General features: G+C 34.3%; 1 protein-coding gene and 1 long non-coding RNA gene across 2 annotated transcripts; one reads left to right on the plus strand and one right to left on the minus strand.

The window, feature by feature from the left end:
• Positions 1 to 499: 499 nt before the first annotated feature.
• Positions 500 to 10,125, plus strand: LOC114717776 (tetraketide alpha-pyrone reductase 1-like). The gene is made up of 6 exons (XM_028902972.1): positions 500 to 788; positions 1,329 to 1,498; positions 2,423 to 2,614; positions 3,233 to 3,395; positions 3,604 to 3,790; positions 9,925 to 10,125. The coding sequence occupies exons 1-6, from the start codon at positions 662 to 664 to the stop codon at positions 10,061 to 10,063; spliced, it is 978 nt and encodes a 325-aa protein (XP_028758805.1). The 5' UTR covers positions 500 to 661; the 3' UTR covers positions 10,064 to 10,125.
• LOC114717783 (uncharacterized) lies at positions 7,548 to 9,461 on the minus strand. The gene is made up of 2 exons (XR_003737748.1): positions 8,726 to 9,461; positions 7,548 to 7,847 (listed from the first exon to the last, which is right to left on the minus strand). It is a non-coding gene; the product is annotated as an uncharacterized LOC114717783 (long non-coding RNA).
• Positions 10,126 to 11,679: the final 1,554 nt, after the last annotated feature.

The raw sequence follows: 11,679 nt of genomic DNA on the forward strand, positions 1-11,679 counted from the left end.
TATTATTTAGATAAAATGATATGAGGTGAAAAAGAAAACAGAGACTTGTTTAGAGCCATTTTTTATAAGTATTTCTATAAAAGTATTTGGATGGAAACTAAAAATCAAATTTTAATTTTAAAAGTAATTTTATAATATACAAAATTAGTAGGTAGAAAAAAAGCTTTTTTTTAGACTTGACTAAAATTATCTTTCGAAAGTATTATCCAAAAAAAAATCTTTTGAAAGCAAGCACGTGATGTTCCAAAAATACTGTTAAAAATATGCTTTCGTGTAAATTCAGATAAAAGTCTTGTACGTAAATTACTTCTAAAATCTTGAAGGCAGAATATAATAGCCATTCTAAACAATGCTGAAGCATCTGCATCCAAAAAGGTGCAATCTTTCGTTGAATTTTCTTGAATCACCTATGTTATTTGGTAAAGCGTTATTATCAGAAACTGATTGATTTGCAGATTCTTTGTGTAATAAAAATCCATGGATGCAAAATCTGAGTGGGACCACGTGTCTGCTGCACTACTCTCGTTCACCCGGCAAGCCCACTATTCGTCTTGTTGCTAGATAATGATAATGATGGAGATAAACAGGGGAACACCCTCGATCAATCTGGAAAAAAGAAAGAAACGGTGGCCTTACCAAAATTGAAGAAGAAAGAAAGACAATGAGCAGCAACCCAGGAAACGGAAAACTGGTGTGCGTCACTGGGGCTTCTGGCTATATTGCTTCATGGATCGTTAAGCTCCTTCTTCTTCGTGGCTACACCGTCAATGGCACTGTTCGCGACCTAGGTGAGTGCTCTCTCACATTGATCTCCTTGAATTTACTGAAATTGTTCTTCAGATTGTGCGTAATTGAACGCTTGTTGAAGACCCAATTTTGGCTTTAGCTTTCCAGTCATTAGAAGGGAAACAGTGCTGGAAGGATGGGCTTTTTATTACCTTTTGATAACTATTTTGCAGAGATTAACAAGTTAGTTAAATTATTTATTTATATTTTCTTAAAATATTATTTTTAATTATGTTTATTGACATTATACTTGATGAAAACTCTTTTAATGCGTATAATCAATAATGATACCTTACAGGAAATGATTATAAATTTGGAAGATAGAGTGAATTGATATTATAAAAAAAAAAAAAACTATGTTTAGGTTTTATATTTGGGGGCGAGGGAATAATTTTTTCTCAGTATTGTATAAATGTTATCCAGTTTTGGTTATACATACTTTTTAATTTCGGCCCCCTCGTGCTTAAATGTCTGGCCTGCTTTTAGCTGAAAGGATGTTATAAGACTTTACCAAGCAGTGATGGTTTTGCTACTCCCTGCAGATGATTCAAGAAAAGTGGACCACTTGCTTAAACTTGATGGGGCAAAGGAGAGATTGCATCTGTTTAAAGCAAATCTCCTGGAAGAAGGTTCCTTTGACACAGCTGTTGAGGGGTGTGAGGGAGTCTTTCATACTGCGTCTCCCGTTGTTTCTAATGTCAAAGACCCACAGGTTCCTATCATTCTTAAATTGTTGATAATGACTTGAAGTTGACTGCCATTCGCCTTCAGCTAAGCATTCTGTCTTGGACGCTTCGAATTTTTTGAAGAATCTTAGAGGCGCTTTTCATTATCTTTATGGTTGGGGGGAAGAGAGAAGAGTCAATGCATTATGACGAGTTATTCTTTCCATTTCTAAATGAGAAATTCAGATATTAGTCTTGCCTAAAGACACAAAGATCCTATAATAAAAAAAACCAAAAATTGAATAGTCATTGTATCTGGTAAAGAGGCTATTAATCTTCCAAATACATGTATATAGACTGTCATATTGGCTTTTTCCAGAAGCTTTTCCTTTTCTTTGGCCTCGGCAGATAATAAACTAACAATCAAGATGATATAATCCTATGAGTTCACTTTGCACTCTTAGACTTGAAGTATCACAATTATTGTGTTTTACTGGCTAAATTTGGGAGTCCTGTGCCAAAAGCATAGTAAAGAACAGAACACCATGTCTTAAGTGACTGCAATTCATGATATAATTGGTTAACAGGCCAGGAAGTTCGAAGCCATCACTACATTTGCTGTCTTTTGCCTCTTCTTTACTGGACAAATGTACTTTAGAAGAAAAGAAAGTAGCTTAGGTCTTTACTCTCAGGAACAATTTGGATCTCCTTATTTTGATTATTGATGGGCTCTACAGTGGCAAGGTGCTGTCATATCTATTCAACATTTTATGACGTGTTTGTATGTGAATTTTTATTAGCAATTTAGTATCTAATGGCATGTATAAACTCGGACATAATTATATTCAAGTTTGAATTGTATGAGTTCACATAAATGACGACTTTGATAACCATATAAATTACTATTTTAGTTATTTTGAAAGATATGGTTGCCTTATTTCAACTTCTGACGTTTGTTTTCCTCCTTTTAGATTGAACTTATTGATCCAGCAGTCAAGGGAACTCTTAACATTCTCAAATCATGTGCAAAATCACCATCTGTGAAACGAGTTGTTTTAACATCATCCATGGCTGCGGTTGTATGTAATGGAAAGCCTAGAGATCCTGAAGTTGTAGTTGATGAGGCATGGTTTTCAAACCCAAGTTTCTGTAGGGAATCTGAGGTATGTGCCTAAGCTGACATTAAAATGAAGTTTGTAATAATGCAGGTGGCCCATGCGATTATTGTGAATACTGCAAGAATTGGGATTTCATGTTTCTGATTTTTGCTAGTAGATTTGTTCTGCATAAAAAATATATATTGTTTGATTGTTCAGTTATGAATAATGTCCTTGTAATCTTGAGATCAAACACGTGTATGTCACACGGAGGTTAACCCTAGAGTTGCTGAACTATTTCAACAGTTCTCCTTTTTTATTTTTCTTTTAAAAAAAATTAAATGATTACAATTCAATTCTTAAAATCCGATTCCCAACACATGCATAGTATTTTCACAATCCTCTCAAGTTTCTTCTTGTTAATATTTTGTTCTTTCAGCTTTTGTATGTACTTTCAAAGACTTTGGCTGAAGATGAACCCCCTTCTTTTTCACATGATAACATCACTGTATCCCTTTCTTCCCCGCCCCCCCCCCCCCAAAAAAAAGGAAAAAGAAAAAAAAATTTTGTGTGCTGAATGTTAATTGCGCTAATGTGCTTGTCCCAACTTCAAATGTATGCAAATACGATGTTTATTATGCTCATTATTTCACAATCCTCTTCAATTTCCTTTTGTTCTTTCAGCAATGGTATGCACTTTCCAAGACATTGGCTGAAGATGCTGCCTGGAAATTTGTAAAAGAAAACAACATTGACATGGTTGCTATCAACCCATCATTTGTAATAGGGCCACTCCTCCGGCCATCGCTTAACGAATCTTCTGCTGCAATTTTAAAGCTGATAAATGGTAATTTCCATGTAATCAAAAGAATCATGCTGTACAGAAATCCTGCTATTTGATTTGTCCTAATCTTAATTACTTCATATCTTTTTAAACAAATTGCTTTTTCCAGCTCCAGTTAATTGACAGGGGAAAAGGAGTGAAAATGCTGAGATACAAATGGTTGTTTGATGTAACTCGTTATTGACATTATTCCCATGCGTGTTTGATGTAGGTGCACAAACACTACCAAAGATCACTGGTGGATGGATCAATGTGAAAGATGTTGCAAATGCCCATATCCAAGCACTTGAGATTCCCACAGCCAATGGAAGATATTGTTTGGTTGAATCAGTGGCAGACTACTCAGAGGTTTCAAAGATCTTGCAAGAATTGTATCCAAGATTACAACTTCAAGAAGAGTAAGTCAACTATTTCTGTTATTTCATCGATGCACATATTTAGATCTTCTTTTGCTGCGCAGACAGGAGATTCACCTCCCCTGTATGCAAAAAGACTATTCAGGGATTGTTACCTCTTTAATATTGGCATGCTAACATCTAGTTTCTTCTGACTTGTGTGTGAGACCTTCTCTATTGCTTGAAGAGCTAAAAGCATCCATTGCTTCAAGCGAATGACTTTCAGGGACGACCAAGAATGTGCCCATGCCTTATATGAGCTTTGAAATTCATCACGATTAAGCCAAAAATGCTAAAATTTTCTTGACTTGGCATCATGAGATGCGTTGTCCAACAACTAATGGCCTGCTGTGTCTTCGTTCAACTATGGATTAATGAGTTGTGTGCTTAGCTTATTTTTTTGGAACAGAAGTGCTTTCATGATGAGTCATACAAAAAGAGAAACCAAAAGTCCTAAAGGAGAAGGTTCAGTATATAAGTGTAAATACATGAACCACCATGAACTCAAAAATCATCTCATGGGTTTGGATCACTGTTGAGCATGGGCCTAAGTATACGTATATTAGAAAGAAAGCCAAAATGTAGCCCGGTTTATGAGGGCGTGTGTGTGAGTTGCGTGACAAGGGTATTTGTGGTTTTAGCCAGCAGGTAGTTAGAGAGGAAACGAATATAAGTCACGGCTAGTGGTATGAGAGAGGCATGAAAAATGATGAGTGGTTTATGAGGAGAGTGGTGCTCTTGAATGCACTAGGTCACTAGTTTCTGTGATTACATCCTTCCATTAGGATTTCCCCTGTGGATTGTTCTCTGTTTCATTACGTAATACAGTAAATTTGGAGTCGTTTCCATCAATCACCAGCCAGTTTGCCCACGAATTTGTCTTTCTAATTGTGCCCATAGCTCATAGTCTGATCCCTCATGAGTAAGTCTGTAATCTCACTAACATATATGCTAAGCGGATGGTTTGTGGAGGATTCTCTAACAACAAGGTTCAAAGGCTTCAATGGAGTCTCCTCTTCTCTCTGATATGTTTCGGCTTTCTCCTTCCTGTGAAGTTTCTTTCTCTTCTTTCCCCCTGAAATTTTGTGCGTTACTGTTCTTGATTTATGCTAGTGTGCTTATACTCTAACACGGTTTGATGAGGAGAGAGAAAAGTATATGAAAACTGAATAATATTTATTAAATAGTAATGCGAAGAGGTGTGTTTATATAGAGAAGAGCTGCATAAATATCAGTACAGCTGTCACCTAACTAAATCTAACTAAAATAGTTATGTTACCCTAATACCCCCCGGTCAAGCTGGAGATTGAATATTTATCATTCCCAGCTTGGAAATGAGTGTACAAAAAGGAGTAGGAGATGGGGGCTTAGTAAAAATATATGCTAGTTGATCTTCTGACTTGATAGGAAGTACATGAATCAATCTAGTCTAAAGCTTTTCACGGACTACGTGACAATCTATCTCAATATACTTGCTGTATTCGTGGAATGTAGGATTGGCTGCAATATGTCTTGCTAATTGATTGTCACAATACAAGGCACCCGGAGATGAATGAGGAATACCAAAGTCCTGAAGTAAGTAACGAAGCCATTGAATCTCACAAGTGGTTGCTGCAAGCGCCCTATATTCAGCTTCATAGGAAGATCATGAAACGATCTATTGTTTCTTAGATTTCCATGTAATCAAAGCTTGATCCAGAAAACCACAAAAACTTGTAATGGAAGGTCTTGTATCAACACACCTAGCCCAGTCTGAGTCACTAAGTGCTTTCTTCTTCATATCCAAATTTGCAAGAAAAAATAATCCAAGGCTTGGTTCTCCTTTAATGTGACGTAAAGGAAATGTCTAGCCTTGTGTTGGTAAGATATAGAAGCCTCCTAGTCAAAGTGCTATAAGGAGAGCTATCATCTAGAAGTGGACTAGAATCTTTAGTCAATTTAATATCTCTATCCATGAGAGTTTTCACAAGTTTAGAATCAAGAAAACTAGTGTCAGATAAAACATCCAAGGCAAATTTTCTCTGACAAAGAGAAATTTCGTTGGAACTCCTAGCAATCTGAAGCCCAAGAAAGTATTTAAGATCACCTCAATCCTTAATCTTGAAAGAAGAATATAAAAAAGCTTTGATTTGATTAATCTCATTCAAATCAGTTCCACTCACAATTATGTCACCCACATAAACAAGTAATGCAGTGAATGAATTATCAACATTCCAGATGAATAAAGAGTGATCTGCCTGTGAGTAATGATAGCCACATGAAATAAGGGCTTCTGAAAGTTTAAAGAACCACTGCCAACTCGCTTGCTTGAGACATAGAGGGACCTCAATAGTTTACACACCTGAGTTAGAGAAGAAACAGGAAGACCTGGTGGAGGAAGCATATAAGCTTCTTCATTGTGATCCCTATGTAAGAAGGCATTATTGACATTCAATTGCTTAAGATGCTAATTATCAGCAGCAACAAGAGTAAGTAACAATCTAACAGTGTTTAATTTAGCTACAGGGAAAAAGTATCAGCACAACCAATACCTTTTATTTAAGTATAACCCTGAACTACTAAACATCCTTTATATTTGGTTAAGCCACTATCTGTGTTATATTTCGTAGCAAAGACCTACTTACAACTTATAGGCCGTTTTCTATGAGGTACTTCAGTTAACACCCAGATTCTATTTTGTTGTAAAGCATCAAGTTCAGCCTCTATAGCTTTCTACCAGCCCTCGTGTTTAATAGCTTGAGAATAGGTATGAGGTATATCATCAATAGAAATGGATAAACCAAAGTGTCAATGATTAGGGGAAAGTTTATGGTAAGAAAGGACATTAGAAAGAGGATGATAATTACTTGCCTCCATAGAATCCAGTACAACTGATACACATTGAAGAGAATGATGATAATCTTGTAGATAAGAAGGTAGTCTTTTGGGTTTACTGGAACGTCTAGGTTGAATAATTGGTTGAGGCAAAGGAGGAGAAGATGTAGATGAGGAATCAGGTTGAATAGAAATAGTATGAGAATTATCAGAGAAGTCAAGAGAAGGAAATTTTTAAGGTAAAAGAATAGAGTTTGATAAAGCAGGGGAATCACAGTTAAATAATGGGAAAATGGATTCAAAGAAGTAAACATGTCTAGAGGTAAGATTTAGAAAAACAAAACCTTTAGTACCCTGTTTAAAACCAAGATATATACATTTGGAGTCTCCTTTATCAGTCAAAGTGGAAACAAAACAAAGACATCCAAATACTCTTAAAATTGGTAAAATCAGGAATTTGATTATATAATATTTCAAAAGGACTCTTATTATCTAAAACAGGTGTAGGAAGACGATTTATGAGATAAATGGCATGAGAAATGGCATATGACCAGTAAACTTTAAGATGAGATTAAAACTCTAACGACATTTAAAATGTGTTGATTTTTCCTTGCAAGCCTTACTATTTTGTTCAGGTGTTTCTACACAAAATGTTTGATGTATGATACTTTTGGTGCCCATAAAAATCAGGTAAATTAAACTCAGGACCATTGTCAGACCGAATGATTTGAACAGATATATGAAATTCATTTTCAACAAAATTGACAAAATATTTAACTTGTGTAGAAATCTCAGATTTATGTTTAAGAAGGAAAAACCCATGTATATCGAGAAAAATCATCTACCATCTTTAAAAAATATTTATGACTATGTATAGAAGGTAAATGATAAGGACCCCATTTATCAAAATAAAGTAAACTGCAAATTTTAAAAGTTTTTGTACTGCTTACCAGAAAAGGAAGCTTTTGTTGCTTGGCAAAGTAACATACATCACAACATGAAAATGAAGAATCATAAGTAATACAGGGAAACTGTTGAGCCAAACCATGTAAAGTATTCTTGGACAAATGGCCCAAATGAAATGCCACAGATCAAATGGTGTATTAGATTCAGAAGCAGTGGAGATATTACTAATGAGATGGGATGTTGAATCTGCAGTGTGCTTCATGATATATAGCCCTTTAATGACATCAGCTGAACCAGTCATCTTCCATGATGAGAGGAGCCTTATGAGGCAAATTGATTTCTAAAAGGAAACATCACAACGAAGAAAGTAAGTTTAGAAACAAAAATGAGGTTGAAATGAAATTCTGGAATATAAAGAACACCAGTAAGATAGAAAGAATCAGAGAAAGTGATTGTGCCACTATAAGTGGCAGTAAAGATTAACAAGAATACGAGACATGCTAGTATATGAAGAAAATAAAGATAAGGAAAAACAAACATGATTGGTGGCTCCAGAATCGATTATCCAAGAGTTATAGAAAGAAGGAGCAGTGATATGAGAAGTACCATTAGCAGAGATGTGATTAATAGAAGCTGAGGTTTGGGGAGATGATTTGTTAGCTTGAACAAGAGCTAGCAATTTTTGATATTATTCTGGAGTGAAACTGTATGATTGATTAACACCCTTAGGAGGATCAGTAGAGTCATTACCAGATAAAGGAATAGTAGATGAAATAGCATTCACAGAAAGAGTTCCTGAACTTAAAGCCAGGAAGAAATCCATGTTTACGATAACATGTAGCTTCAATATGCTTCATTTTGCCACAGTAGGTGCATTGCTTAATTGAAGAAGATCCCGATTTACTCGAACCAGCAAATGGAGGCCGTGTAGCCTTACTCAACAAAGCAATAGTGTCTGTATTCAGATACCTAGCGCCCTTTCTTGTTGGGAAACTAGTGAGAAAACACGATTGAGAGTAGGCAGGGGATTAATTATTTGACAGCAAAAATATCACTTAATCCTTTCAAGAAACGAATGACACAATCGTGATCCATATGTTTCTTAAAAGGATCGGTCGCACCACAAGACCACTTAGGAGAGTAAGAACATGGAATAACAGGTCGCAAGGTGAGAAAATCATCCCAAAGTATCTTAAGCTTTGTGAAATAGTCACTTACAAACATGTCGCTCTGCTTCCAAACTGTGGATTTCCTCTTGTAAATCAGCCAGATGAAATATGCCATTCTGGGAGAAGTTGTCCCGCTTCCTAGACATTAGACGCATGATCAATCCACAATATACTTTGTGCAATCGATGGTGACAAAGAACAAGTGATCCAAGATAATACCATCGTATTCTATCTTTCCCAGGAAGGAAAGACCGGATCCATAGGGGCAAGCACTTGAATTAATGAATCAGACTTTATTTTTAGACATGAGGGCCGTCCACATTGCCCGGGCCCATGAATGGTAATTAGGGCCAGACCGAACTGTTGAAACTAAAACAATAGACGAATTGTCATTTGGGTGCAGATAAAGTGGATTTGCTACATTCTGAGTAGCATGGAGAAGAGTAGAAGAAAATGCTCTAGTAGATGAAGAAGAAAGAGAAGAAGTCTGAGAATTAGGAATAGAATCACTTGTGATGAAAATAAGAGGAGGAAGAAATCAAGAAAGAATTAGAATGAAGAAAGAATAATCGTTGTGATGAAGTAATCGAGATCAGAGTTGAATACTCCACACTCTGAAACGGAGGAGACGAGATCGGAATCGAATACTCTACCCTCTGAAATAAATAGAAAAGATGAGATTGGAGTCTAATACTCCCGCTCTGATACCGTAACACGATTTGATGAGGAGAGAGAAAAGTATATGAAAAGGGAATAATATTTTCTAAATAGTAATGCGTACAAGCGTGTTTATATAGAGAAGAGTTACAATTTTATCTGTACTGTCACCTGGTTAAATCTAACTAAAGTACTACTTTACCCTGATATACTCCATCTGTTCTTGACGGGATAATTAATCATACCTTTTTACTTTTACTTCTTGTTATAAAGAGGAGAGAGAGTTTTAAATGTAAGAGAGGAGAGAATTTTCCAATCATATTCTTTAATAAGGGTAAAATGAATGAATTTCATCAATTTAAGGCACTTAAACTAACATATCTTGATTTGTATGGGTTAACAATGTCTTGTATTTTGAATCAAAAGGAGTATTTGCCTAATTTTCCTTATCAATATGTTTGGAATCTGAGACTATTTTCCTTGAACTTGGTGATAGTGGATTTTGATTATTACTCGTAATCAAATTTTTGTTTGAGTTTTGCTTATTTTAATTTTTGACTTCACAATAAATCTCGCCAGGCATGTGAACAGTATGCCCTCAGTGCCAAAGTATCAGGTTTCCAAGGAAAAGACAAGGACGTTGGGAATTGAGTTTATTCCGCTGCATGTAGGCCTCAGAGAGATTGCAGAAAGCTTGAAAGAGAGAAACTTTTTTAACGTTGAGCTCTGACATGTAAAGTCTCTTTGACTATTAAATGTCTGTAACCATATCTCTGTTGTAATATGCTAAAACATACTCCCTCTCTTACTTATTATAAGAGATATTTGATGTTTATAGTATGTTTTCATATATAAAAGACACTTAAAAGTTGTCTCTATTTTTTTGTATTGATTTTCTATTTTACCCCTATTTATTTTGTCTCCAACTCATACTCTCTCTCCCTCCCACTTCTCTTTTTTTAATAATTTAATTGTTCTCTATCATACTCTCTCTCCTTATTAATAGGGGTATTGTTGAAAAAAACATTATACTTTTTACACATTAATTATCCTTAACTAATTTTAACTGTTTTTTTATCAACGTGATTTGGTTATTTGTCTCTTATAATAAAGAATGGAGGGAGTACTATGAGCCATTTTATACCATGTTGAAAATGTATTAAATTGATAAAATTTTGGAAAAAAGACACTAAAGTATCCTAAAAAAAAAAAAAGACAAATAAGGATAGGTGAATTTTAAAATTCAAAATCAAACCCTAAACATTATTTTGGAATTTTCAAATCTTGTGAAATGACAATACTCTCCTCATTCTCAATGATTATTTTTATATAATTATTGACTATTTTAGTTTAACTATTAATTACTTTTATTTTTAAAATTCTGGTGATTACTTTTATCTAACTATTGACTACATAAAGTAGTAAATAACTAAACAAAAAGTAGTTACTAGATCTCCATTAACACTTAATATATTTTAAAAATTTTTGAAATAAGAGCAGTTAATAGCGAAACTAGAGTAATCAATAGCTAAATAAAAATAGTTATCAAAACTTTAAAGATAAAAACAGTCAATCATAATACTAAAGTAATCAATAGCTAAAAAAGAGTAATCATCAGAGTTTTAAAAACAAATATAGTCAATAGTTAAAAAAAAAAAAGTTAATTCATAGGGAAGATTAGTCATTGGAATTTTAGCAACTGGTCACCAGAGTTTTGACAGCTAGCCACTAGCAGGGTTGCCATTACTGGAGTTCTGGTGGCTGGAAGTGTTGAGGTGGTAGTACTAAAAAAATAGTAAAAGGCATATGTGTAATTTTACAAGATTTAAAAATTTCAAAATAGTACATAGGATCTAAATCGAGAATTTGAAATTCACCTACTCTCATTTGTCCTTTAGTATTTTTTTTAGAGTATTTTAGTGTCTTTTTCTTCATAATTTTTCATACTTTCTCCTATTAAATAAAGGGTGTAAGCACATTTTTTCTCACCTATTTTTTTATTATATTTAATATAAAATTAGAAAAATGTCATTAATTATACTATATATAATTTATATTTAGAAATAAATATTTTTTCCTACAAGTAATTTATGTATAGTAACATAGTGGTACAGCTAGTACCTAAGATGCTATAGCATTATTGTTAAACAATGCTTTTTTAAATTGAGCCTAGTTGATTTTTTTCTCTCGTTCATAGTATAAGAAGTTAACCAACTTTTCTCACATGTTAAGAAATAAAAGTTTAATCATTAAATATGTCCTAAAATAATGAATTTTTTTATTTTATCTCTAGAAAAATGATGAAATTTCCTTTAATGTCATGTTTTTATTATCTCTCATTTCTTT

This window comes from Neltuma alba, unplaced genomic scaffold (genome assembly GCF_004799145.2).
Source record: "Neltuma alba isolate B1F8T4 unplaced genomic scaffold, ASM479914v2 tig00011775_pilon, whole genome shotgun sequence".
Lineage (NCBI taxonomy): Eukaryota > Viridiplantae > Streptophyta > Magnoliopsida > Fabales > Fabaceae > Neltuma > Neltuma alba.

Bases quoted from the DNA above. Each gene is read 5' to 3' on its own strand.
- LOC114717776 (XM_028902972.1), top strand. From the start codon at position 662: ATGAGCAGCAACCCAGGAAACGGAAAACTGGTGTGCGTCACTGGGGCT. The intron at 1,499-2,422 runs GTTCCTATCATT...TCCTCCTTTTAG, and splicing joins CTAATGTCAAAGACCCACAG to ATTGAACTTATTGATCCAGC. The intron at 3,791-9,924 runs GTAAGTCAACTA...GCATGTGAACAG, and splicing joins AGATTACAACTTCAAGAAGA to TATGCCCTCAGTGCCAAAGT.